Here is a 27,289-nt window from a genome sequence, read left to right as displayed (position 1 = left end):
TATGTTTTAAATATTTCATCTATTTCAAACGTATGTTGCTAGTGTTTTATCTAAATGTTGCATATGTTTCAGTGGCTATACACATATATTGCAAGTGTCTATTCAAAATATTTCATTTGTTTCAGATGTATGTTGTAAGTGTTTTATCTGAATGTTGCATATGTTGCAGGTGCAATACACATGTTGCAAGCGTATGTTACAAATGTCTCACCTATTTCAGACGTATGTTGCAGAAGTGTTTCATGTTGCAACATTAGCAGACGAAGTGGGCCCATGCGGAGGTGGTCCTCGCAAGCGCAGCGGTCCCCACATGCAAGACAAGCGAAATGGGGCATGGATGGTCCTCACCTGCATGCGCATCAGCAGACACGGACGCGCAGATGCATGTGGGCGTGCAGGCGCAGCAGTTGCATGCAGCATATGGGGGCGGGCGTGCAGGCGCAGCAGTTGCATGCAGCATATGGGGGCGGGCGTGCAGGCGTAGCAGTTGCATGCGGGGCAGATGGGGCAGGCTTAGCAGCATGCGGAGTAGGCGCGGACGTCCTGACGGGGCTAGCGTCCGGACGTTTGAGCTCTAGCACGCCCATACAAATAAGATGGGACGCTATCTGCTTTTACGACATTTGGATAGGGAGCGATTGTTGGAGTATCTCCTGATATCCTAGATTAGGATTATATAACCCTAACTTGCTTTATTTCTAAGGGATACTTCTTGCCCCCAAACAATGTATTCTTATAATCCACCTAAGAGGCTTGGCAATATAATCACCAATTCTCTCTCTCCTGCATGGTACCATGAGTTCAAGTTTTGACCTAGGGTATAAAACATCGCTTGCACACCCCGTGCCCTCGAGGATATTGATCTCTGTCGAGGCAGCGTCCTTACTTAGGCTGCAAATCTTATTGATCCATCGTACTCGTTGTCGTTTTAGTGTGTGGCAGTATTAGAACGCCTACCTCCTCTCTCGTCATCGGCCTCCATCATCCAAATCTTCCTATTGGATCGCGCCTTGTCTCGTGCCACCGTGACGGTAGCTGGGCCTAGTTGTGAACTGTCCCCGCACCACCATGGTGGCATTCGGGCCAGGCCGCACCTCGACCATGCACTCCCGCGCCCCCTCCACCATTGTCGAATCGCCCAGCTGCAGCTCCACGCTGGGAACTCACCACCGACCTTCGTCTTTGTTTGTTGCTCCCTCCCGCGTCGCCAAGATCTGTCTAACCATGCTGGGAGCCCGTTGTCACGTGGTGTGCGTCACTAGAGGATGCTTCCAACTGGGCTGCCCTGTCGTCCTCTGTTGCCACTGGTTCTGATTGGTTGAGTCGCCCACCGTCCATCAACCTCATGCGTATCTACTCTGACATCTATGTGGACACCTTCACGCAACTCTTCTCAGTCATCCTGTCAGCATGTCTTCATTGACGGTTTGTCATCGCCACCACAGATCGGGATAGATGCCTCTGCGACTTCTTCCATTATCGTCCCACCTCACGCATACTCGGTCTGATTAGTCGATTGTGCATGATCCACTGACTCCCGTGACGTCCGTCTTTGATTACTACATCCTCTCCGGACAACAAGGTTGCTCCATGGTGTCACTCGCCGTTGCAAATACATCATCGTGCCCTGTGCACCGACGACTTTGTTGTGCCTTTTCCGTGCCACATGTCTGCACTTGATCCCCGAGCTCTCATGCATCCAACCCCATGCCCCGACTGCACGTGCTTGGCGACGGCCGAGCCAGCCCTTCATGGCGGCCGTGGCCGTACCTGCATAGGGCAAATCTAATCTCCACGTGCGTTAGAGCTCACTAGTGCAAGTGGGAGCTAGAAGAAGCTGCTATTTTCACCTCCATACAAACCTAACAATGTGAGAGAAGATCTTCAAGGACTCCACCTGTGAAGTTGTGCCAAACGGCATCTATGTCAAGCTTTAAGAGTTATACTAGCACAGTACGCAATGGATCGGTTGTCTGATTCTCTGGATGGCTTCAAGGAACACGTGTGATAGCAAAATTTATCAGTGTGCCATCATGAACCCATCCTCCGACGCCCTGAATCGAGGAACCGGGGTACCCGCCGATCCCGGCACCGGGACTAAAAGCACGACGTGTAGTTTCCCACCGACAACGTCAGAAATCTGCTGCAAGTCCTTCGTGAACTCGTCCGCGCGCGGCAATCCAGGTCGGGGACGAAAGTTCCCGTCCTTGCTGCGGTTGCGGTTCCACGCCTCTTACCGTCGTCTGCCTGCCCTGACTTCTTGTTGGTGGGTTGCCTGTGCCTTCCGCCAATACTGAAAACGAAACGATTAGATGAACGAACTGTTGGTGAAATACTGAAATGAGTGCTATTGCGTGGATGTACGCAACACTAGGATGCGCACAGGCCTGTCCAACACGGTTGCCTGCCGAGTGCCGACGTTTTTGTTTGTCGAAGTTCCGTCCTCAAATTATTGGGCTGCAAGTTGGTCGACCTGTTCCCATGCAGTTCGTCAATCAAAAAGAAAAAAAATGGCATGTTTCCGAATCCCTATATATCCCTGTTTGCCTTGCCGTTGATGAGAGTATATTATAAAGATTGGAAGTCACACGGAAAGTGTGAAATGCGTTGATGTTCTAGACATTATTCTAGATTCTAAAACATGTTTTATTTAAGCATAATTTATATCCAACAGGGAGAACTTTAATTTCCTCCGGCACTCGACAACTAGGCTGGGCACATGCAGGTAGTTCCATAATTCAACGGAGAGAGAGAGAGAGGGGCGGGGGAGGCATATTCCTCACATTTTCAATTTGCCTACAAAAACCGCGCGTACTGTAGCACTCCGTTAACGGGCTGTTTTCCAAAAAAACTACTGTAGGGCTGTAGGCTAGCCACGTTGAACGCATTTCATTTCATAAGCTGTGGGTCTACGAATCTTCCTGCCGTGTATGCATCCTCTTGTTTGGGTTTACTCTTTTTTTTTAACGAATAGATTATGCCAATTTTCATTAGTAGCAACTCCAAAAGCTTGGCTAAAATTATTAGCTAAATTCCATTGTTTATCCATTTTGTAAAATATAAGACTCTTCAAAAAAAAGAGGTCCCAAACAGCCTTGCTATTTTATAAAATTACATAGCAAGTGCTCGTGGTTAGCTATATATGACCACCGAAAATTAAGAGATAGCATGCATGCTTCCTATTTTACAAAGTCAGATAGCACATCTGTTGGAGCTTAGTTTTTGCTATACAAATTCTAAAATTGTCTCCACAACAAGAATAGCCAAGCTGTTGGAGTTGCTCCAGTGCATGAAGAGGTTGTTTGGGTTATACGTTTCCAACATTGATGATTTTTCTTAGATTTGCAATGAACAATAATGATTCATTAGTATAAGCGAATCGAAGAATTTAGATGGCACCGGTAGGCAAGCAAGGGACCCAGGGTATACACATCTTAACCGAAAAAAAAAACACATCAAAACATCAGCCATCACCATTACTCCTTTTTTCTGGTTTTTTTACCTCATCGACCTCATAGCTTTCTCCTATTCGGAATCTCCCTTTACCCTACACTACTTGATCAATGAAATCTCTGTTTACAACGAAAACAAAAGCTCACAGCTTTTACTTCACCTACCGTATCTCTTCTTCATTTTTTATTAGGCAGAAAAAGGATGGGTCACAGTATTATTTATGGGATTTTTATTTAAAGTAGTCCCCACCGCGAAAAATAAACATCATCGCAGCAAGCAGGCAGTGAGTGCAGCCTGGCCCAGTGTGGTCCGGTTGCTGGACCGTCAGAGGAATTCGTGTTGACTGGAGCGTAGCATCTCCACGGGCCGCCGAGCGCACCACTAGCCCGTGCGGAGTAGAACGAAACCCATCAAATAATCGGCCCCTCTGCCACCCATCCGGCCCATCCCCAAGCAGACGTGGGCTGGCCGTCGGCGTAAGTGCGTGGAGTAGAGAACTCGTCGCGCACGTCGTCGATCACATGATTCTTGAGTTCATGACGCACGTCGGCCAACCTGCCAAGCGTTCCAAACACCGACCAACCCAAACACACGTCGCCGGAGCCGGGAAGAGGAACTGGGAGCGAAATCAAGCCCATGTTGGATCCGCTGAGCATCTGTGGGCGAGCATCAGCTAGCTCCGGTGGATGACGGATGTATTACGCTAGCAAACTTGGCCAAGCGGTAAGCCGTTTATTTGACGACGCGCCGGGCCGCAGACGGCTGGGTGCATGCACGGCTGACGGAGGATACTTGGCCGTGGCCGTGGCGCCGCGCGCGCGCTGCAGGTGCTTCGGCCTCGGCTCTGTCGCATGCAGATTGCAGAAGCGGCCGGCGGGCCTCGGGGCGTGCACGTGGAGCTCGGCAGGGGACCCGTTCCGTTGCTGCGTCACTCACGCTGGGACGACTCGTCGGCCGTCGCGACCCGCTGGCCGCATGCACGAGTGACGCGAACTGCGCTTTCCGCCGCTTCTGTTAACGATGGCGTGGGCCTCAACGTGATGGCCCTGACTCCCGTGGACTCTTCCTCGAAACGCGGCACGGCGCGCGCACGAAGGGCCGGAAGGGCCGTGGGCGCGTGGCTTGCGCACGCCTGAAAGCGAAATCAAGCCCATCGATGAACACACAAACACACACGACTGCTGCTGCTTCGCTTCCAAATCCAGCCTTTATTTATTCAACAAACACGCCATTCCGGCGATACATGCACGGTGACTGTCACGCACGCAACAGTACACACCAGCGTCGTCGGTATAGGCACGCACGGACCTTAATTAGCTCGAATCATAAACCAAGCCAGCGCCACGCCGTCGATCCATTCCATCCGGCCGATCGACGGGGCGGGCGCGCGCGTGTGCACCTACACCCGTTATTATTCCGATCCATCCGTCGTCGTTAGTTGTTGAAGTTGACGACCGAGCGGTACGTGGCGCCGGGCGTCCACCCCGCGGGGATGACGTTGCTGGCGACGAGCGTCCTGCCGGAGCCGGAGGTGAGGCGGACGGAGAAGGGCGCCCGCAGGGCGGCGCCGGAGTTGTACCTCCACACGGCGCCCCATGACCGCTGCATCGGCGCCCACGCTGCGCCGCCGCCGCCGCGCTGCATGAGCTCCACGGACCGCAGCTCGCCGTCGCCGGACTCGTACTCGATCAGCACCGCGAAGTAGTTCGGGTTCGAGCCGGCGTCCACCTTGAACGCGATGTCCATCCCGTTCCAGTTGCACGGCACCCTGCAGGTAGTACGCACGCGACGCGACCGGTCATGCATGGACATGGACATGGACATGGGCGGCACGAAAGGACAAGTGCGAGGAACAGACACTCTAGTCTATCACTAGTACACCAAGAATGTTTGTACGTACGTGCACCCTGCATGCGTCACGGTCACGCGGCGTTTCTACGTGCGTTGGAGGCAAGCTAATATACTCCAACAACGGCCTACGCGGTACACCACCGAAAGCGAGTATATGCATTCGTAACGTACGACACAGCACAAGTACACTCCTACTTAGAAGTACTATCTGTGCTACGTACGCACGCACGCGTCACGTGCGGCGCTGTTAGCTTACCGAGTGTACTGGATGTTGAGGCGTCCGGCGCTGCGGAGCTGGTCGGCCTGGCCGGGCTTCGCCATGGCTCCGAACGCCGTGCTGCTCAGGTCGAAGTGCACGGGCTCGGCCAGGCACGCGCCGCCGGGGCACTCGTCGGTGAGGACCACCGTCACCGGGCTGCCGGAGCACGACGCGTGACCGGTGCATTTCACCTGCACAATTTATTACCCCAACGGCGGCGGTGTCGTTATTAAGTAAGTGCCACGCTCGGTCGCATGCACGAATAACCGTACTACCTGATAGCAGGAGCCGCAGCCCTCGCCGTTCTGGAAGATGGACGGGCTGCCGGCGGCGATCATGGACGAGAACGGCGGCTGGTCGACGGCGTTCTGGTACCCGCACGCACCACCTACACGAAAAAACGGCGTACCCGGGTCCCGGGAAGGCATTATTTGTTACGAATTCTTTTTATTTTTCATGCAGGATGAATGAAAAATGGTTAAAGTTCACCCGCGTCGTCCGTGCATCTACACTTACCGTCGCTCCCAGCGCCGGTGGCTGCGCCGTACCACGTCGCGCCGGCGTCGCCGGACCAGCCGGAGAGCTTTCGGTGGAGCTCGACGGGCGCGCCAGGGCGGAGGAGGCAGGCGAGAGCCGCGAAGGCCACAAAGCGACACAGGACCATCTTGGTAGCCATGGCAACAAGGAAGAGGACAAGGCAAGCCGAGCAGTGCCTGTGCTTTGTGCAGTGGTGTTGTGTGCTACCAAGGGTGCCCGTGCCGTCTATTTATAGCCTGCAGATCACTAGGTAGGTCGCAGGTGCACGGCAGAGAGTTCGTAATTGTCTGCTTTGCAGTGTGCTGCCCGTAAATTCCTTAATGAATAAAATCTTTCCATCCAAAAAAATACTCACTCTATTCCAAATTAAATCGACTTTTTAAGATTGTTCCAATATTTATGACAAGATATTAGTATGACTAGATATGAAAAAATATGAACTAAAGTTTTGACTTAGAGATATTCTAAGAATTAATTTATTTTGGGATAGAGGTAGTACCGGTACTTCATATGATAAGTCAAACTTTCTATCTTTGATCATTAATAGCAATTAAATAAAATATGAACTAATTATTATTATAAGAGCAGTATCTATGAAAATATAATGTCTTAGGATACGGCTTGTTGGATGGGAGGATTTTCATATAAATTGAAGGAATCCAACTCCTATATTTTGCTTACATCACATGGTGTTTGGAATGGAGTTTTCCTTAATTTCCTATAGAAAGGCTTGCTTTTCTTTAAGAAATGTAGTAAATAAAACATCCACTTCAATTCTTATAGGATTTTTATAGTGGAATTCCTGAGTTCAAAAGGGTCCTAAATGGCTTCTGAGTTTAGTCAAAGGAAGAGGAAAGGAAAAAATCATTCAAGAACGCACATAAAGATCCCCATAATTGCAATTAAATTTTGCCTACTCATGTATCCGATGCAGTTAAATCCCTGTGATGCAGTTTAAGGTGACCAATGTTGTTGCTGCTCCTACAACAAGCAATCAGCATCTAAGTGCCCATTTGGATCCCTTGAGTTTTTAAGAATCTAGGTTTTGAAAACTGGGTAGAATCCAAATAAGCCAGTTTTTGCCAATTTCTTGTGCCAGTTTTTGTCAATTTTTTTAAAATCAGGAAGCTGTTGATACCCAACTTTTGCTAGTTTTTTGTGACCCCAAATAGCAATAAATGAAGTCATTTTTTTAAAAACTTGGGATCCAAACACTCTCACCAGTTTTTGCTTAGAATCCCGATTTTAAAATCCAAAAGTACAAACTAGTTTAAAAAATCTGAAAGTAATCAAACATTACCTAAATATCTACTTTTAAACTTCTTGTTTAACCATTCGTCTTATTCAAAAATTTATATAAATATTATTTATTTTGTTATGACTTCTTTTATCATTAGTAATACTTTAATAATAATTTATCTATTTTATTATTTGTATAACAAATTTGAAAAATACAAAGCGGTCAAACAAGAAGCTTAAAAGTAAAAAACAACACTTTTAATAGGACGGATGGAGTACTACTGAATCGAAGCAAATGCCCTGTTCGTTTGAACTTATCAATCAACTTATCAACTAGAATTTATAATATTTTTCTCTTACAATAAAATAGCTTCAGCCAATTTATCAGCCAGCTTATATATATCGGATCCTGCCATCAGCAGAACCTGATCCCCGAGACAGAAGGTCACAGAGATGATCCTGATCCTGCCAGAAGCAGCAGAACGTACACACGGTACACAGCCCAGGCCCGCTTTAGTTCCATCAAATTCCTAGGTACTATGCAAAAAGAAGATTTCTCGTCACATCAAATTTACGGTACATGCATAGAGTACTAAATGTTGACAAAATCAAAAACTAATTACACAGTTTGGTTGTACTTTATGAGACGAACGTTTTGAGCCTAATTAGTCAATGTTTGGACAATTATTACCAAATAAAAAACGAAAAAGTACTGTAGTTACAGTACCTCCCTGAATTTGGCCGCGCCGAATCGGACACCAAACTAAACGTGGCCCCAGCCGGCGTACCTTCGACTTCGATCGATGGAACTTCGAACCGGCGACGGACTGGCAAGTACACAACCCAGGCGGCACTGCAGCAGCGAGGCAGTCGGCCTCGTTTAAATTCAGCGGTTGAAGTTTTGGGTGTCACATTCGGTATTATATTAGGTGTTATATAGGGGTGTTCGGATAGTGATAATAAAATAAATTATAAAAGTCATCAGTACTCCGCGAGACAAATTTATTAAATCTAATCAATCCGTTATCAGCATATATTTACTGTAGCTTTATTGTATCACCATATTGTCAAATCATGGACTACTTAGACTTAAAAAAATATCTCGTAAATTAGTCGCAATCTATGTAATTAATTATTTTTTAATCTATATTTAATGACCCCGTTTATTAGTCTGAAACTTGGCTGAAAACACTGTTCCAGCTAAATTGTTGTGAGAGAAAAATATTGTTTTGACTAAAAAAAGAAGTTGAACAGATTGAATATAGGAGGCCAATATGTGTCAAACACATTCGATGGGAATAGAGACTGAACTTTGGACGGAGTAACTAAACAAGGACCCGTCTTTGGTCAAGGAGCGTAGGGGACCGGACGGACGACCCTACGCTACGACTACGACTACGAGGCAAGTCGTTTGCCCACCCCGAGACGGCTCCGCGCCCCATCCGTTTCAACCTCCGTAAACCCGATGGACCGATCGCCATCCCATGATCCCATATTCCCATCACTGTTCACTGATTCACTGTTTCTAGGTGAAGGCGCGTTTTCAACCCTCCGGCACCGTGAATCCATCCCTCGTAGTATTTTGCAGAGGCAAGCGGCACACAGCCACACAGGCCGTGAATTCTTGGCCGCTCTTCCCGTTCGTCGGTTCCTCTCCCCCGACACGCGTGATTACGGCCCGGTCAGCCGCCGCTCCCGCGACGTGCGCTCGACTTTCATATGACACGGCACACAGTAGTTTGTGTCACCTTGCAGGCGAAGCGGTAACTTGCGCCGTAAGCACCGAAGCACGGCGGCGGAGCCAGTGGTCGCGAGATCAACTGCGATGGTTGGCTGGGCCATGTATTTGATCGGCTAGTCGCCGAAGGGCAGTTATTAGCTCTAGATAAATTTCCTCAAGATATTAGCTTTTCTCCCATAATTCATAATATGAACGGTCACTTATGACAATCTAAGTATACGCATGAGATTAACTCTTGATCAAGAGATATTTTCTCTCTCCCTGTCATATAAAGCTTTAGAGAGGCCGTTGGGAAGCCTCTACAGAGAGACTGTCTTTACAAATCAACGATTTGTAGATGCGATGTTCAGACGCCTCTATATAGACCCGCCTTTGGAAATCAAGTTTCTAGAGACGGCTCGAAATACAACCACCTTAACAAAATCATTTTTCAGAACCATAAACAACGTGTTAAAAAATAGCAAAGAAAGTTAATCCGAGGAGCCCCCACTAAACAACATCACAGTCATGCATCACAAGTTACATGATATTTTTCTCGCACGTACATCTCCTAACCACTCCTAGAGTCACTTATGACTAAAGGATAGAAAATTCCCCTCATATTCAGTTTACCGGATCTTGAAATGAATATTTGGGACCTATAAGAACTCAGATAAAAAAAAGGTATGAACTGGAAAGTTATAGATATGGTCGACTATTGCAACTTTGGTTTTGGTCATTTCTCCGTCTGGGGTCGTTTAAAAAAATAGATTTTAAACTATGAGAAATTTAGACATATTTTCCCTTGGATAAATGACTTGAAATAAAAAATTTGTCAATTACAAAGTTGTATATCTCTTAAAAAATACAACTTTGGTTTTTTCATTTTTACATTTTGAAATTAAATTTTGAAACGACCTTTGATGGAAAAAAAAAGTTATCAACTACGTACTCACATTTTGAAATTAAATTTTGAAACGAACTTCCATGAAAAAAATGCAACCTTGAAATTAAGTGGTCGTCAACTTTTTTTCATTTTTCCATCGGAGGTCATTATATTTTACATTTTCCTGAAGGCGTACTTAACTAGTAAGTGGTCATCAATATGCTGTCGTCATCAAGATTATTGAGTGGCACTATTATTAGATGTCAACTTTGTTTTCGTTGTGAATTGTGGTGTAGATGCAGACGTTGTATACATGCACACTCGTCTCGGTACAAACAAACATCCAGCCCCACTACGAACATCACTAAAATACTAAACCAATGATAAATTTTAAGGTTCATGAGTCACCACATAAGTGACGGACATGATCGTCTACCATGGGGACAGTAGCATTGTCAATACTAGGAAAAATTGAGGGAAACAGGAGCAACCACATCGATGACTAAGCCGGATGGTCAAGTTTCACCACAAGAACATAAAATAGGTGAGCTAATGGCCTTGTTCGGCTTACCCTATATTCGGCTTGTTTGACTTTTTTTTTTAGCCGGAACAGTGTTTTTTCTCTCACAACAATTTAGCCGGAACAGTGTTAACCAAATTTCTGACCAGCGAACGGAGCCAATCTACCGGCCCCCTCTATGTATAGTTTATGGTTTCACCGCTAAATATAGATCCATTATTCTCTGGGACGACCCACTGGACGCACTTAGAATATCTCTAACAGAATTGGTATCTAACATGCAAATGCTATTTTTAGCTAAAGCTCTAGGAAAATAGCCTCCAAGAGACTAGCCAACACGATTGCTATCCCAATTGCCATGCTATCCTATGAGCCTTGTAGCTAAATTTGGCTAGCCAACATACCTTGCTATCTTAGTGTACGTGAGGCTGACAGCTAGTGCTATGTTTGTGTTGCTCCAAACTCCATTCCTTTCTCTTAGAGATATGACTAGTATGGAATGTATTGAATTATGGAGAAAGGATTTTCATGAAGTGGATAGCTAAATGAAGATATGGAACATGGAATTTGAAATGTCTCTCATGGTCCATACTTTAAAGGGAGGCAGACCAACCAAATTTTTAAAAGCCATGTTGAGTGATGGAGACTGCGCTATAGCAATAGAGATTTTTCGTCAGGAATGGATGGTTATTTTCTAATAGGCTCAGAGCTTAATTTGCTTATACAGTCTTCCACGCTTTTGACGTTTTTTGAGAGCTTTTGTTTATCTGTGGCTGAAAGTATGCAATAATGATGGTTGAGTGCAAAACTCTTGCAGAGCCGGAATAATTTCTTTATTTAAAAAAATATCCCTTTTTTTGGGTTGCAACAATTTTTTTCTCTTCGCTTGAACATGATCATTTTTCTGTTTCGTTGACCGGAATATTAGAAGAAAGACTTTGTGGGCTTACATTTTTTTTAGAATCCTTTGTGGGCTTATAGAACGGCAACACATGTGCGTGCATTGCGTTGTCTGACTTTGGGCCGAAATGGTCTGACAACCGCACATGGGCTGGCCTGTGTGAGGAGTGGGATTGGCGACGAGTCACACATTGCAGCAGCACACTGCCGTGTGAACTGGGTAATCCTCGCGATAAGAGAAGAGGAGAAAGGCCCAGCCCACTCTTATGTGGGCTTGTGAACTGGGTTAGAGATGTGGAAAAGTTGATGGCCCATCCTTGGCTAAACTGACATGGGTTTATCTGCGTAACCGAAGTACTACATCCACATCAGTAAGCAGTTAAGCACATAATTTGTTCGACAAAAAAGTGCAGTTGAATTAATATTGAACAAAGTACAAGAACTAAGGCGTACAGTCCAAGAAAAGATGAAGTAACAGATCCTCTCCTGTATTTAAGGGGAGTTCAACCTAACGTTGAAGTACCTAGACCCAAGAGGGCGGAGGCCAAATTTGATGGTACTGCAACAAGCACCTACCGTTTCCAACAACAATAGATAGCTAATCAAATTCTCCATGCATTTGAATTATAGGTTGCTTAAGTTTTATTCTAATCAAAGTTCACTAATTCTATTCAGTTAAAAAGGATATTTAATTATTTTATTAAATTATCTATGAAATATTTCTTTAAATTGTATTTGTTTGAACGTATATATGTTAATGTGTTTTTGGAAAAAAAGAAACTTAGTTAGAGTTAGAAAAAAATTGAATTACAACAAAATTAAAGTGATTATAGAAAGGATGGAGTAAATATTTCATGTCCCTCGCAGTCTCACTAGGCAAAAGCAAAACAAAGACAGTTTCAATCAAAAAACAAAACAAAACAAAGACCAGGTTATAGTGGCAGCTCTTGAACGGAAGAAACGAGGAAGCAATCCATTTCTTGCAGGTTGCAGCCAGAAACTCAAGAAACGAGAATCCGCTGCACAGCTGCCCCGAGGGCGAAGCAAGTCGCAACGGAACAAACAGAACAGAGAAGACCGCCTTGCATTGCACACCGGGGCAAAGGGGATTCAAATCGTTGGCATCCCCATCGGCACCGGCATTTTTAACTTTTTGGCAGGTGAGCATGCTGGCGTGGTAGTATAGGACATGCTAAATAACCTTCTTACCCCTGCTACTTCTCTTCTTCCACTTATTGGCGTATGAGTCCACATGTCAGTTCCTTCTTCATCCTCCCGCCATCACCATGCAGCGAGCGAAGGGGAGGAGCTCCAGCCAACCAGGTGGGCAAGGCGTGGTTATGGGGCTGCAGTGGACGAGCTTGGGCGACGGCTAGTGCTTGGCTGCATCGTGCATGGCCTCGGCAAGACAGCGTGCGTGCGTGACTTGCTTCTTCAGCAGAGCGAGGTGATGGGGCGAAGGAGAAAACAGCATAGAAGCTGCCACTAAACTCCATCCAGAGCTCGGTGATAGATCACAGTAGTACTACGCCAATAATAATTAATAAGCGCTTGACTTATGGTAAGCTAGCTTGGCCATGGTGGCGATCGAATGGCGTCACGGCGTCAGTTCCAGTCACACACAGCAACGCGGAGAGGAACACGGGTGGGATACGAGCGCGGTGGGGCGTGCACTACAGGCGATAGGAGGATGTGGCGCTACTGAGCATGGGAGGTGCACGGCGTGGTTGGCTGCGACTGCGAGCAGCGTCGCGGAGGCCAGCTCGTGTACGACGGCATAACGGAGGACGCGTGACCTTTCCCTAGTTGTGCGTGCAAGCATGTAGCGGCCCGGCGAGCCGGCGCGGAGCGACCGAGGCTGCCCGTAGCGAGATGGCGAGGCCACCCGTCGGCGTGTGCGCGTGGCTCGGCATCGGCGACGAACAACAAGGAAGCCCGTCGGCGCATGTGCGCGCTTGACATCGGTGAGCAGCTAGGCGGCCCATCGACACAGATGCGGAGCGTGCAGCCGACGACCTTGGCTCGCAGCGCAGGGCGGGCGGCGGAGCTCAGGCGATCCATCGGCGATGGCGCCAGCGCGAAGGCGATCCCGTGGCCATGCGCGTCGGTCGTGCATGGGCACCATGGCAACCATGAACCTTTGGGAAAACGAAAGGGCCGCCTACTGAGGCAAGCCCTCGTCGGTGGCGACAACGGTGCGGTTCGTGGTGGTGGTGGCGATGGGCGCCGCCTAGGACCATCCTATACGTGCGAGCAAGAGTGAGTGAGCCCTACAAGTGCGTGCGTACATATGGAGCTGCCATGGCACCGCGGAGTAGTGTGCTAGCGCGACGGCATTAGGCAAGCGGTCACGGACGACGGATGCAGCAGCAGGGCGCGACAGTGGTAGGTGGCATGTGGACTGGTTGAACAGCGTGCCAGGAGAGGTCTGCGGTGGTCAGGGCACAGAGGCCGCAACAGCCATAGCGGTGGTCGGCCAGAGCCAGAGGTTGAAGAAGAAGCTAACATGTAGGTCCCATAAGCAGAGGGTGCGTCAGGGTGGTAAAAAGTTAAAAATCCCATCGGCACCGGGCCACCACCACACGCTCCCCACCGAGTTTCGCCACACCAACGCCACATTCTCGCGTCTGAACTCACCACATGTCCACATCCCGGCCTTCTCTCTATCCCTCCCCTTCGCCGCTTCCCCCGCGCCTGAGGTCGTCAAGCCAACGCCAATTTCCAAATCCCAAAACCTCCAGGCTCCCACCCCCAGCATTCCAAACCTCAGATTCCCCCCGCACGCCGCGCCTCCGAAATTCCGAAACCCAAATCAGAGCGCCGCGCCCCGGCCCCCACAGCACGCACCGGGCGGGGGGCCCATGCTGCCGCGCGGCGCCGCGCCCACGCCACACCGCTGGAGCCGAGCGGGCGCGCTAGATGCCTGAGCCCGGCGGCCGTTGCCTCGGCGACCTGGGTCAGCGCCAGCTGCTCAAGGGCTGGCCTGACCTGTGGCTGGTGGGGGACAAGCCCGGCGGCCTCCGCGCGCGCTCCACCACCGCGGCCATGGCAGCCGCGCCACACCCGCCGCCATCGCCGCCGCCCGAGCCCGACCAAACCCTAGCGCTCCCGGACGTGCTCCTCCTCCGCGTCCTCGCCTGCCTCCCGGAGCCCCACCTCACGGGCGCCGCCTCGCTGGTCTGCAGGCGGTGGACGCGCCTCGCGGGGCGCCTGCGCCGCCGCCTCGCCGTGCGGGACTGGGCCTTCGTCGCGCACCGCCTGCCCTACCGCTTCCCCGACCTGGCCGACCTCGACCTGTTCCCGGCCTCCATCGCCGCGCCCACCGCCGCGGCGGCGCCCCACGCCTCCCCGCTCCTAACCTGCGGCGCGGTCTCGCTAACCCTAGACGCCAGCGCGGACCCGCCGCTCGGCGCATGCCGCTTCGTCGTCGACGACGCGCTCGACCGGGGGCTCGCCGCCGTCGCCGCTAGCTTCCCCAGCCTCCGCCGTCTCTCGGCCACCGCCGCCTCCGAGTCCGGCGGGCTCATGGCCATCGCCGGCGGATGCCCGACGCTGCAGGAGCTCGAGCTCCACCGCTGCACCGACCTCGCCCTCCGCCCGGTCTCCGCCTTCGCGCACCTCCAGATCCTCCGCATTGTCGCCGCGTCCCCCGCGCTCTACGGCACCACCGAGGGCGGCGGCGTCACTGACATCGGCCTCACCATCCTCGCCCATGGATGCAAGCGGCTCGTCAAGCTGGAGCTTCAGGGTTGCGAGGGGAGCTACGACGGCATCGCGGCTGTGGGCCGCTGCTGTGCGATGCTTGAGGAGCTCACCATCGTTGACCACAGGATGGACGGCGGGTGGCTTGCTGCCCTAGCATTCTGTGGGAACCTCAAGACCCTGCGGCTGCAGAGTTGCAGCAGGATCGACGACGACCCTGGCCCGGCGGAACACCTTGGTGCTTGTCTCACGCTCGAGAGCTTGCAGCTGCACCGGTGCCAGCTGCGTGACCGTAGCGCCCTCCACGCCCTCTTTTTGGTCTGCGAGGGAGCCCGTGAGATACAGGTCCAGAATTGCTGGGGCCTTGAAGATGATATGTTTGCCTTGGCTGGCCTATGCAGGTACACTAGAACCAGTAACCACCAGTCTCATTTCTTATAGAGTTTCTTGACATAGTTCCAATGATTGCATAATGGGGACAATTTTAGCTTTTGACTGTTTATTCCTGATTTATGCTCATTCTGTGATTGTGACATGCTGGTAACAAAAAACATCACATGTACGGAGTACTACTCTACAAGAGGATTCAGTGCTCTAGCATTAGCCATGTTTTAAAGGCGGCTAGGCGTCCAGGCGAGTGCTTGGTACGCCTGGACGCCTAGGCGACAAGGCGCCACTGTTTCCCAAGGCGAGCTGGGTACGCTTGGACGCCTAGGCGTCGCCTAGGCGACGCCTTTAAAACACTGAGCATTAGTAGATGTCAGATGTCAGGCTCAGGTCATGGGTCTGATTACTAGCTACTTATGGACCCCTCAATGTTTGCACCGTTAGTTCAGGCCTGGTTTAGTTGGTGAATTTTTTTGGGAAATGGTACTGTAGCACTTTCGTTGTTATTTGGCAATTAGTGTCCAATCATAGTCTAATTAGGCTTAAAAGATTCGTCTCGTGAATTTCGTCTAAATTGTGTAATTAGTTTTATTTTTTATTTATATTTAATGCTTCATGCATGCGTCCAAAGATTCGATGCGACGGGGAATCTTGAAAAATTTTGCAAAATTTTGGGAACTAAACAGCACCTCAGTGAACGAAAAATAAAGAACTGCCTTGTGACTTCGGAGAGCATTTGCTGGTTTTTATGAGCTTTCTAGCATCCTTACTAAGATAGTCTTTTCTAGCAGATTTTAGATGATTACTGATGATGATGTACTGTGTGATCTTGATACAATCACTGTAGCTACGTATTTGATGTTAAGTACAAATTTGTGTGCTCTCGCCTCTCTGTCAGTCTGGAGAAGAAATGATACATTTCAATGGTACAGACATGCACCAGCATCCCAAAAATGCTTGCTTGGCTGATAAGCCATGACTGAAAGTACTGTTGGCTGATTTGTTGTGAGAGAAAAATACTGTTCGTTGGCTGAAAAAGAATGGCTTATAAGCTAAGCGAACAGGGTGGTTTTCTATTTTTTGTTCATCAACCCTTTTACAGCAAAAGCCCCATTGACATACCTATAAATATTGTTCATTAGAGCAGTGGTAGCCATAGCCTCATGTTTCATGTAGATTTCGATATAACAGTGTGTGGATTACCAATGCATCAATGAGAGTTTTTTTTAGATACTAATGGCAATGTAAAACATGACATAGATAGGTGACACCTGAATAAGTGGATTTTATTAAGATATGACTATGTAAGTCAATTCCAGCTTCCTCCAAAATTCATAAACCAATCGGTATAATATGACTATTGGGAGCAATGAAGAATTTGGTTATTCATCTTGCACATGAGCAATACTGACAATGTATTGCCGAACAATGTTCTTACTCTTAAGCTTCCCTAGTTCAGTGTTCAAAAAGGGCAAGAATGGGTCATATGGAGTATCTCATCTACTCCTATTAATCTAGCTATATGTAAACCACTAATTGTTGTTAGGTTTTTCTCCCGTGTGAAGGGATTAGTTTATCCTGTTATATGCACATTAAATGCGACCGTGTCTGGATAATTCCTGATCTCTGTTCTTCCTTCAGGGCTGAGTGGTAGCAAGGATTAAGATACATCTGTAAACTAATGACTTGCAGGTGTAATGACGGAGCCACATTTACCTGTGTACTTCCTATGTACTAAGACTCCTTCACACTTTTGATCTGGACATTCTTTTTTCTACTTGACTCTGTCTGCTTTCCTTTCAGATCTATCTCAGTGTATTTCAGTGCTCCTTGTATGATATTTAAATATCACTGTTTGCCAAAAAAAGTGATGCATTTATCTCTCAGTTTTATGTATTCCTGCATGTTTGTGTTATTGCTCACAGAAATATCTTAATTAGAATAACACCTTTTCTTTTCCTGGTTTGCCCATGCATTTTTCAGTATTAACTTGTTCATAATGTCCATAAGTCATATCTGGGAGGAATACCTGCTCACTTGTTCTTTGGTTAGTAGTCAATCTTCCAAAGGAATGTTTGTTGATGATTAGTAATTCCGCGCTCATGAGTCATGATAACAAATATGTGCCATCTTAGTTTAAGTTACTTGTTCAAAGTCTAGTTTGTTTCCTTCTCATCTTTTCCTGTTTCATTTTAGAGGCTCACAAAACAACACATTCTTGCATAAGAAAATCTGTACCATCTCCGAAGTTGTGACACTGGTTGCTTCACACTTATCAAAATGCCCCTTCTGAGTGCAGTGTCAAATACAACTTGGTGAATTGGGAAATGAATGGGTTGTAGCCACCTGTTTATTTTTACAGGAAACAGTAGGGAAAAAAATTACCTAATATTCTTAAATTTTCATCTGGGTATTTGATTTTTTTTTCCTCTTTGGAAATGCTTGAGTGAATATGGCCTGCCAAAATTTGGTACTAATGGAATTGGAGCCATATGGAGTGTGCCAATGTTTTTGCCGGTGCAGGGTAGATGATTGGTTACCTGTAGAAACTTGGTATTTATTGGACCTGGTGCTGGATTGTGCCAACTTTAGTCATGTTCTTATATTTTGCAGGAGAGTAAAATTCCTGTTGTTAGAAGGGTGCTCACTATTAACAACTCGAGGTCTCGAATCGGTGATAACCTCATGGAGCGATCTCCAGAGTCTAGAAGTTGTTACCTGCAACAAAATCAAGGATGAGGAAATAACCCCTGCTCTTTCAGAGCTATTCTCCAATCTCAAAGAGCTGAAGTGGCGGCCTGACAACAAGTCACTTCTTGCCGCGAGCCTTGTTGGCACTGGGATGGGAAAGAAGGGCAGGGTATTTTTCAAAAGGGTATGAAGTCTGATCATCTTGGTGCTCCATTCCCTGCGATGCGCTTCACCTGTTATCTGCCCTGTAAGGATTGACCTCTCTTGCAGCAGATCTTGCCCGCCCATCAACGGATCAAAGGGAAGGTGCTCAAGTGTTCAGCAGGTGTTGCTACTTAGTTGGATTGCCAGGCTACTGCACAAAGTTCTTAGTGCTCAGAAGCCAAATTTCTTGACTTGACCAAAGGCAACCACGTTTCTTGATACTTAAGGGGCCCGTTCGCAATCTGGCTCCTGTTCTTCTACTTCAGACCAAGGACACGTCATAACTAGTCAGGACCTGGTAGTTTGATGATGCACAATTTCGGGTACCAGGCGCCTGATTTTGTGTTTGTACCTGTGTTGTAACTGACAAGCTGAGATTTGCTCAGAGGAGCCTGACCGTAGTATTTCTGTATGAGGAAAAGCATTGCTTCATAAATTATGGAAGAGTTGATTAAATGAATAGAACCAGCAGCACGACATGTTTACAGCACATGATTTAACTGTCGAATGAAATTTGACGGCACACTAGCTGGTGTGCCTGATGCCTGGCCTGCGCTGTTATTTCTGTTACTGTTATCTGTCTGCTTTGGTTCTTATTGAGGATTTCTGTGTCTGCTAACCTGAACCTCTGAAGAAACGGTGCGTTGCACAGGTGGGCTCCACCTGTCAGCGAAGACCTGCGCATGCCACGGCCCAATAGCTAGGAGGCCCAGCCCTGGAAGCCTAACAACCCACACAAACCGCCCCCGTCTGTTGCGTCCTCACTCCTCAGGGCCTCAAGGGATCAAAGGCACAAGCACAACGGCACAACGAACGCGCGCGCTCTGAAACTAACAAAGAAGAGAGGAGGGGCAAGGAGCAGAGCAAGAAGCCAAGAAGATGGCCGCCGCTGCCGCCGTCCCGGACGGCGTCTCCTCCTGCGGGAGCACCAACATGCGCCGCGCCGACCACCTCCCTCAGCTCCCGATCCCGCTGCCCTGCATGGGGGAGCCCACCGCCGCCTCCCGCGTCTCGCCGGGCTCCTCCCCGGCCCGCTCCGAGGCCTCGCGGGGCGCCCCTGGCTACAACGCCGACGCCGAGCCGGACCCGGAGCCCGAGGCCGAGGCCTCCGTGGGGCGGAGCACGCAGATGCTGCTCGCGATGGCCGCCATGGGCGGGCGCGGCGGGCCCTACGGCCGCCGCCCGGCCTCGTCCTACGGCAGCTGCACCGCGTGGAGCGCCGGGTCGCTCACCAGGCACCGCCCCGCATCGCCGTCCCCGATCTGCAGCCCCGTGAACAGCCACGGCGGCGGCGGCGGCGGCGGCGGGGAGGAGGACCGCGAACCGCACGGCGGTGACGACGCGTCCTCGTTCGTCACGCCACGGATGGTCAGTTTTGGTGTTCTTAACTTCTTGGTGCCCCTTTTGTTTGTTTTGTTCCCGGACTGATTCTTGCTCGATATGGAGCGAAGGTGGCTCCATGGTCTTCGGTTCTCCACTTGGCCTGCATTTGATCTTGATTCCATGCTTAGTAGTTTGCTGTCTTGAATGCTGTCGGAATGAGCTGATACATTCTGCTAGTCTATGCTGGAGTAGAAGTGGTTTCTTGGACGGAGGTGCTTAGGTTCATCCAAGACTTGAAGCCTTGTTGGAACAAATTACTCTTCCTTACAATTGTCTCGGCTTTTTGATAATTCTTAATGTGTTAATGTTGCTGGACTAGTGGAATTGCTCCCCAGACCTAGTTAACTGACAAGCAGTAAAGCCTGCTCCTTCACGATTTGGGCTTGTAGTCAGTTATCAAATTCTGGTGAGGGCCAAAATTCATAGCAATATGTACTTGTTCATCTTGATTTTTGCATTAACTTGTTAACTTCTGCGTCATCTAGCTTCTCTGTCTGATTCCATCTGATTGCTATGCATGAAGGTCCCATTTTTGTTTGCACTTTATTATAAATCCATTTGGTCTTTCACAATCAGATTGAGGCAGAAACTAACAATCCAAATCTACTACTGAAGGAAGAAGAGCAAGGGAGGGCCAGAGCAGATTTCATGAATCCTTCTGCTACACCACGAAACATCAGACAGACACCCAGGCACCCTTCTCTGCTGGATAGGAGAGGTGCCTGTTTTTGCTTGTCTCCTCTGTTGATATATTAGGCACAAATTTTTCTTGCAATTCATGTTCAATAATATGCAGTTGAAGGGGCCAATCAAATGCCTCCAAGATTCATTCACAAGACCACACCAGCTAGATTTATGCGCCGAGTTCGCTCCTCACATAATTTCCGTCCGCGCGTGGGTGCACTAGATGCTATCAATGAATGGAGACTGCCCAAAGTCAGTGAAGGGGATGACGAGGGAGGTGATAAAAAAGACTGGCAGGCTGATACTGTGTCATCTCGTATATCCTCAGGTATCAGCCTGAATCTCATGGGGTTCATCAGATATTCAGCCTAATCTGAACTTTGAGACAATCGTGTATGTTGCAGCTCGTGATTGGAATTTTGAGTCTGATGATGCCTATGAGGGTAGCAATCATAGTGATCGTGCATTTGGCGATTCAGATGGTGAGAACTGTCCAGTTGAAGTGCAAAGGATGGGGAGACGGATCCCGAGCTCCGTGTTAAAACCACAAGGCAATTTAGTCCATGCCAAGTTGGTTGCCTGGAAGGATGCGCAGATTGCAAAGCTCATAGAAAAGTAATCCTTCTTATCCCATTTTTCATAACATCCAAATTTGATATTCGTTACCATTTAATTTTGGACTTGTTCAGAGAAAGAGCCGTAGTAAGAAGATTGTATTGCTAAGATGGTCAGATTTTGTTTTCAAATGGCTGTTAGTGTTAGGTAATTACATGTAGTACAATACCACTTCAGCCTGAAATTTTATTTGAAGTAACAAGCCCAAGTCATTACTAGTGTGGTTATGAAACCATGGACTCCTCTGAGTTTGTGTTCATTTTCAAATCTTCGAATTTCATAACCCACAGGTCTTTTAATTTTCTAGTCAGAGAGTACTAATGTTACTAAACCATATAGGCTGAAAAGGAAAGAAGCCGATATTGATGATTGGCAGAGGAAGAAGATCGCAAAGGCCAAGCAGAAGATGAGAAGTGCTGAGGTACGCTCGGTAACAGCAGTTCTATTTGAAATGGATAGATTTGCTTTCCTAATTTGACGCCCCCCTCTGTACCTCGACTGGAAACAGTTGAAGTTGGAGAAGAAGAGAGCGGAAGCGGCAGAAAAGATGCAAAAGGCGATAAAGCATGCACAAAAAAAAGCTGATAAGAAGAAAGTCAAGGAGCAGGTAGCCACTAAAGCTCAGATAGATGGTGTTGAGAGGGCATTGGATAAGATGTCAAGGACAGGAAGACTCCCCTGGTCACTAGCTTTTTTGTGATCCAGCTCTTCGTATGTGCCTGTCCCAGGGAAGGTGGTTTGCCAAACCGTGAAAGCTGCTGGCGATGCCAGCATGGCAAGAGCAATATGAGTGAAATCAGCTGCTAAATGATTGAAATCGGCATATAGCGTATTAAGAAAAGAGAGGATATATTGGTGATTAGTAATTCTTTGGTGATGGAAGTTTTGGGTTATGTAATACTAGGATTTGTTTTGAGGCAATAGTTATTAGCATTTGAACACTGCTTTTGAACATGGCATGGACAACTGGGGGTGAATTTTCGGTACTTTCCTATATATTGACCGATAACCCTTCTAGTGCTCCTAGACATAAACATCCTTGATTCTTACAGCTTTGCTGTGTTAGTGTACAGTACTTCAACTTTATGAGTATGATGTGATGAACAATGCTTATTCATATTTGCTTACGTGACTACTTCTCTTTTCTCTCTGTTTTTTGTGCAACGTGTATCCAAACTATTCCAACAATTTATACCATTATAGACACCGCCTTGAAAAACACGTGACTATCCAATTCATTAATAAGGGTGACACTTCAGTTTGGAATCAACCTTGGTGTCCAGTTTGGAAAGAGATGCACGGTCGTTTAAACCTAACAACCTGACTTCCAAATTCCTGAAAAAGTTTATGACCTTTGGCTCCAAAACTCAAGAAAATGGGATGAAAATAAAACTACAACTCTCTTTGGTCAACAAACATTTCAAAATGGGATGAAAATAAAATTACAACTCTCTTTGTGCAACAAACATTTCAAGTTCTTGTGCAGATTCCTATTATCTCTCGAAGCGAGCCTGACATTATCAGCTGGAAGCCGGCCCCCAGTGTCTTGTGCTCTTCCAAAATTGCTTACAGAATGCTGGCAGTTGAGGAGACTCAGGTCAATCCCCTTCTAACATTCATGTGCAGGTGCTACAAATTCTCAGATAGGTGTGGGGCTGATAAAACAATTCAACCTCGGGTCAAAACTTTTGCTTGGAGACTGCTGAAACTCGCTCTAGGAACTAGTAGGGTTCACTAAATTATTTCAACTGTCGATGAGACATGCTCTCGCTGAACTAACTTGGAAGATGAAAATCAACTCTTTTTTTCATTCCAGCTTTGTCAGGGCTGTTTGGTTTGCCTCACCTAATCACCCATGAACTTAGAGCCGATGCCTTGCCTTCATGGGACCATGGACTCCACACTCAAATTGCTAATGTTTTACAGCACGAACCATCACATGCTACCACAGGTATGCTAGAGTTTCACGTGAAGCAAACGCAATTGACAAAGCTTACTGCATGGCTATTGAGGATGATCCTATTACGCATATTCCTCCACAATCTACGCTCACTTGCTCACACAATCCAGTTGGTCCAAGAGTTATTTGTGATGTCTCTGTATTTTTTTGTAGGTACTGTTGGAGATGCTCTTAAGTGGAACTGCGCTGGTTGTCAGATATCCAAATGACCCTCAGCTGCCTTGATCGCTTTGTGATGTCTCTGTAGGTATTAGGGTGCCGCTACTTCAAACCAAACATGCTTTGGGATTTTCATCCATACAACAAATTCAAGAAGGGTTTCCCCGGCATAATTTTTTCAAGTGACCATTCCTCGTATTTTTGAACCCTTTGAGGCTGAAACTCTTGTCCTCCTTGGTGCCAAATTGGTTACGACTCTCTCAACTTGCAGGATGCAACTCTATACTGATAATCAGGTGCTAGCCATGGTTGTTCGTGCTAGTTCGCCTCGTACTCATCCAGATCATTGATACTGTGGCCTCTTCTTGGCGATCAGTCAAGTGAGAAACCTCAGTCATCGAGATCAGAAGCCCTGTTTCGAACCGATTGTAATCAGATTCGCGGTCACTCCACCGCGAGAATCGAAAAAATCCCACCAAATGCCTCGCGGTATCGATATTCCTTTTTCACTGCGCAAGACTCACCCAGCACCGGATTGAACTGAGTCCGATTTCACGTACCGTATGCTGCCGCACCGCGCGGTCGCGTATCCAAATAGAGCCCTTGTCTTCTATCTCCCTACATTAGCTCACTCGCCATTATGTAATGTTGCTCAAGCTTTGGAACATTGCGAATGTGGCAATCTTCACATATCTGTATTTGGTTTGTGATGGAATGGAATTTAAACTTAAAAAACAATTTATACATGCTAGCCTGTTTGGATGCAAAGTATTTAAGAATACCGTGTTTTTGTAAAAATACTTTGGCTTTCCACAATTGTTGAGTGTTTGGATGCAACATATCTTTTAGTTTTTGAAACCATGATATTGCAAATTGTAACCCTTTTAGAGTTTTAAAAACCTCACTTGAGACCTCTCTTTTCTAAACCGTGGTTTTGCAATGCGCTGTTCGCTTGGCTGATAAACCATAGCTGAAAATATTGTTGGCTGATTTATTGTGAGAGAAAAATATTATTCGTTGGCTAAAAAAGTACGGCTTATAAGCCAAGCGAACAGGATGTTGGCTTATTAAACTATAATTTTGTATACCATAGTTTTCTAAAACCACAACATCCAAATAAATAACAAACATTTTTGCAGGCGGTGTACCATGATTCATATGAAATCCCCGCAACATCTTTGATAAATCCCTACATCCAAAGAAACCCACATAAAGCCTTGTTTGATTGCACTCTAATCAAAGGTGAAGCTAGATGGTGCTTAGAGAACTCTAGCAGTAGCCTTTAAACCAGGGCCCTTAAATTCAAATTCATTGTAACAGAGAATGACACATGACCCACTTGTCATTAACTTCCCCATCTTCTCTCCCTAACTTCTCCCATCGAACAAAAGCAAACCGAGGCTCCAAGTGTTCACTAGAGAGCCACATTCAGGTTCGTGCCACCTTATTAAAAATTTGAAGAAAACGGTAGCAAGTGTACTTACATAATCATCGACCACTTTCGAAATGACAAGGAGACCTTAAATTGTTCCTCGCTGTTATTATCACAGATAGGCATTCAGAATTGCACTGAGCAAACATAACCCAGACGTCAGCAAACCATCCTTGCATGTTTTTTTATCAAAGGATACCCTGAGGCATGAACTCAAAAACTTGAAAAACTCAAAAATCTAATATAGCCAAGATTGTAGATGGGGTAATAAAGAGTAGTGCTCAGGATGTTCATTTAGATAACTACTCTACAAAATCATTTCAGTCCAATAGCATGACATGACCAGGTCTTCCAGCGATTTATCACCTTCGAACGGATAGACCCATCTCTATATAAAACAAAGAAATAAAACATAAATCAGAGGATTGAACATTGAATCATTCTTCAATTATAAGCGTGAAGCATACAGTGTTGTATTGCATGTTAGTCCCCACAGTTGCAAAAAGACTTTACAAGTTTGACTCTAAAGCATAAGCTCTCTGACTAAATGTGGTTGCCGCGGTAGCAAGCGTGTGCATCGTTGCCAAACATCCAAGCACCCACCTTAAAACACTGGTCAAATGTTTCACGTACCATCATTTTCATCTGAGAAAAGAAGAGTAATCATACGGTAAACTACAACGGCAACCAGATCAAAACTCTGTTGAATACAAAAAAATCAAGAAAGCACGCACACCAAGATGCAACCAGGAGTCACAAAAATACCAAAAAAAGGAGCAGGCTTGCATAAACGACAATTTAAGCACTGTAGGCAGACACATTGGCTCAGGTAAACAATCAATTACTGTGGAAAACATTCAAAAAGGATGCCACATTATTGCATCAAGGTATTCCTCAACAGAGGTAGCTAGTAATTCTAGGTAAATAACATAAACTAGTCTTCGATTACAATTTCAGTGTTAAAGTACTCATTCTTCATGATTGTATGAAGCAAAACAGCAAGCTCCCAGTAATATCTTTCAAGAACTATCAAAGTCATGTGCCTGCAGCAGTGCCTGCAGAAACCAAATGTCTTAACTTAATTGACCTCAACCCACCAAAGAATTTTGAATAAGCGAATCTCAGGAATCGTCACAGCATGGAAAACATTATCTTATCTTGAACTGCAAAGCAACGAGGAGATTTTTTTCTTTTACTACGGAACATCAGCATATGACCATATGGGATGTATTGAGCTACTAAACAACCTCTCCAAAGAGACTGAAATCTGAAAGGGGTTTACTAGGAGTCTGCTACAGCCTTATTCCTACCAACAAAGAAAAATATCCCTATGAAGGGAAAGATAATAGGGAAATCTGTCAGTGATCCATATAGTTTGAATGTATGGTGAAACACTACTAGTAAATTACTGTGGGAAAATCAGTCACAGCATTATTTCGACATTTTTACTACATAGGGCTATATGCACCAGAAGCGTCAGAATATAGAAACCATCTAAAGGACATGATCATTTCCACTTAAATATAGCCATCAAATTGTTTATATGTACTTGCGTTCAGAGTTCAGAGCAGTGCTTGCATCCAGCGTTCAAGGCAAGATTGTTTATATGTACAATGAAAGGTGTTTGCATTCAGCGTTCAAGGTTTCATTGTTTATATGTACTTTTCCATTCAGAGATCATAAGGTATTCATGTATTGCGTATTACAGAGCGGCGGACAGCATTCAGAAAAATGGAAATGGTTTTGTGTTGAACATGATCAGCCAAAATGGTTAGGATGACATTTCGCTGTTACAATACAACCATGAAGTTGAAATTTTTCTTCACACATATCAAACAAGCACGCCGTAAACTATGAAACTAACAGAAAGGAAAAATACACGGACGCGACTGTCAACCAAATGGAAAGCGAACACAGACAAGAGCATAATCTTACGATGTTAAAGCCCGGGATAGGTGCGACAGAGGATACCCTGAGAGAGAGCACGGCAGCTCGACGCCGTGCTCAGCCGCGACGTCAGCCTGGCCGCCGCCACCGCGCTGTGCAGCGGCAGCAGAGACAATCCCGCGCAGCACCCGAGCTCCACCGGCACCCTGCACACCACAACAAGCGCATCCATTACAGATCCAGTAATGCGCCAGCACCAAGTGCAAGAGCGGAACAGGTCGCCGTTACCTGGAGAAGCAAGAGGCGCGGTGGGCAGCGGCGGTGGCGGCGCGGGCCGCGGAGGGAGCAGAGCGGGAGGCCGCCGCCGAGCGGCTGGCGGCGGAGGCCACGCGGGCGGCGGCGCGGAAGCAGGTCGAGGCCATCTCGCCGCGGCGTCCGGCCACGGGGGGACTGGGGAGTGGGGAGCTGCTAGCGAGAGGTGGGCGAGGAGAATTGAGGAGCTAGGTTTCGGCGTCGGGGCAATGCGATGCGGCGGCGGAGGCGCCGCGGGTTGCAGGATCAGAATGGTTCGGTTTCCTTGGAGAGGGGGAATGGGGGTGCTGGGCCGTTGAGCCCGTTATGACGGGAGCTGTTCGGCCGGCTGAACGGCCCGATGCGGGTGGCACCGTGATGGGCTTTTTGGCGGGCTAAATTGCTAGTGGGAGTCCAAATCGACGGCAACTAAACGGGCGGTCCGTGGACCGTGGTGTAACAGGTCCATCGAACGTCTAAAATCCAACGTCTAAAATGGATGTCTGTTTTTTTCAAGAAACAAAATGGA

At 47.2% G+C, this 27,289-nt stretch overlaps 4 protein-coding genes across 10 annotated transcripts; 2 read left to right on the top strand and 2 right to left on the bottom strand.

The window, feature by feature from the left end:
- Positions 1–4,655: 4,655 nt before the first annotated feature.
- Positions 4,656–6,273, bottom strand: LOC136474512 (expansin-B15-like). Its single transcript, XM_066472085.1, has 4 exons — positions 6,080–6,273; positions 5,839–5,951; positions 5,561–5,754; positions 4,656–5,221 (listed from the first exon to the last, which is right to left on the bottom strand). Exons 1-4 carry the CDS (start codon positions 6,237–6,239, stop codon positions 4,888–4,890), a joined length of 801 nt encoding a protein of 266 aa, XP_066328182.1. The 5' UTR covers positions 6,240–6,273; the 3' UTR covers positions 4,656–4,887.
- Positions 6,274–13,996: 7,723 nt separating this feature from the next.
- Positions 13,997–18,839, top strand: LOC136477881 (F-box protein At5g51370-like). 2 transcript variants are annotated; one of them, XM_066476137.1, is made up of 3 exons: positions 13,997–15,468; positions 18,068–18,329; positions 18,416–18,839. In XM_066476137.1, the coding sequence occupies exons 1-3, from the start codon at positions 14,285–14,287 to the stop codon at positions 18,482–18,484; spliced, it is 1,515 nt and encodes a 504-aa protein (XP_066332234.1). In that variant the 5' UTR covers positions 13,997–14,284; the 3' UTR covers positions 18,485–18,839. The 2 variants fall into 2 exon arrangements, with proteins under 2 accessions (XP_066332234.1, XP_066332235.1); XM_066476138.1 differs by having other exon boundaries at positions 13,998–15,468; positions 18,419–18,839.
- A 143-nt stretch (positions 18,840–18,982) lies between these two features.
- On the top strand, positions 18,983–22,166 carry LOC136477883 (remorin 4.2-like). The gene is made up of 6 exons (XM_066476139.1): positions 18,983–19,717; positions 20,348–20,450; positions 20,529–20,744; positions 20,821–21,031; positions 21,371–21,452; positions 21,540–22,166. Exons 1-6 carry the CDS (start codon positions 19,229–19,231, stop codon positions 21,729–21,731), a joined length of 1,293 nt encoding a protein of 430 aa, XP_066332236.1. The 5' UTR covers positions 18,983–19,228; the 3' UTR covers positions 21,732–22,166.
- A 2,155-nt stretch (positions 22,167–24,321) lies between these two features.
- On the bottom strand, positions 24,322–27,052 carry LOC136474511 (protein NONRESPONDING TO OXYLIPINS 2, mitochondrial-like). 6 transcript variants are annotated; one of them, XM_066472084.1, is made up of 4 exons: positions 26,758–27,052; positions 26,554–26,675; positions 25,186–25,227; positions 24,322–24,970 (listed from the first exon to the last, which is right to left on the bottom strand). In XM_066472084.1, exons 1-3 carry the CDS (start codon positions 26,889–26,891, stop codon positions 25,208–25,210), a joined length of 276 nt encoding a protein of 91 aa, XP_066328181.1. In that variant the 5' UTR covers positions 26,892–27,052; the 3' UTR covers positions 24,322–24,970; positions 25,186–25,207. The 6 variants fall into 6 exon arrangements, with proteins under 6 accessions (XP_066328181.1, XP_066328178.1, XP_066328176.1 ...); XM_066472081.1 differs by having other exon boundaries at positions 24,323–24,970; positions 26,518–26,675; XM_066472079.1 differs by lacking the exon at positions 25,186–25,227 and having other exon boundaries at positions 24,331–24,970; positions 26,518–26,675.
- Positions 27,053–27,289: the final 237 nt, after the last annotated feature.

This window comes from Miscanthus floridulus, chromosome 8 (assembly GCF_019320115.1).
Source record: "Miscanthus floridulus cultivar M001 chromosome 8, ASM1932011v1, whole genome shotgun sequence".
In the NCBI taxonomy this organism is placed as follows: domain Eukaryota; kingdom Viridiplantae; phylum Streptophyta; class Magnoliopsida; order Poales; family Poaceae; genus Miscanthus; species Miscanthus floridulus.
This window is presented reverse-complemented; position numbering and strand designations above follow the sequence as displayed.

What these genes read in the sequence shown, in the direction of transcription:
- LOC136477883 (XM_066476139.1), top strand. Translation starts at nt 19,229, where the DNA reads ATGGCCGCCGCTGCCGCCGTCCCGGACGGCGTCTCCTCCTGCGGGAGC. An exon ending in TTCTCTGCTGGATAGGAGAG is followed by an intron (nt 20,451 to 20,528) that starts GTGCCTGTTTTT and finishes AATAATATGCAG; the next exon opens with TTGAAGGGGCCAATCAAATG. An exon ending in AGAAGATGAGAAGTGCTGAG is followed by an intron (nt 21,453 to 21,539) that starts GTACGCTCGGTA and finishes GACTGGAAACAG; the next exon opens with TTGAAGTTGGAGAAGAAGAG.
- LOC136474512 (XM_066472085.1), bottom strand. Translation starts at nt 6,239, where the DNA reads ATGGCTACCAAGATGGTCCTGTGTCGCTTTGTGGCCTTCGCGGCTCTC. An exon ending in CACCGGCGCTGGGAGCGACG is followed by an intron (nt 5,952 to 6,079) that starts GTAAGTGTAGAT and finishes TTTTTCGTGTAG; the next exon opens with GTGGTGCGTGCGGGTACCAG. An exon ending in CTCAACATCCAGTACACTCG is followed by an intron (nt 5,222 to 5,560) that starts GTAAGCTAACAG and finishes TACTACCTGCAG; the next exon opens with GGTGCCGTGCAACTGGAACG.
- LOC136474511 (XM_066472081.1), bottom strand. Translation starts at nt 26,891, where the DNA reads ATGGCCTCGACCTGCTTCCGCGCCGCCGCCCGCGTGGCCTCCGCCGCC. An exon ending in CGCGCCTCTTGCTTCTCCAG is followed by an intron (nt 26,676 to 26,757) that starts GTAACGGCGACC and finishes TGTGGTGTGCAG; the next exon opens with GGTGCCGGTGGAGCTCGGGT.
- LOC136477881 (XM_066476137.1), top strand. Translation starts at nt 14,285, where the DNA reads ATGCCTGAGCCCGGCGGCCGTTGCCTCGGCGACCTGGGTCAGCGCCAG. An exon ending in GCCTTGGCTGGCCTATGCAG is followed by an intron (nt 15,469 to 18,067) that starts GTACACTAGAAC and finishes TATATTTTGCAG; the next exon opens with GAGAGTAAAATTCCTGTTGT. An exon ending in GCAGGGTATTTTTCAAAAGG is followed by an intron (nt 18,330 to 18,415) that starts GTATGAAGTCTG and finishes CCTCTCTTGCAG; the next exon opens with CAGATCTTGCCCGCCCATCA.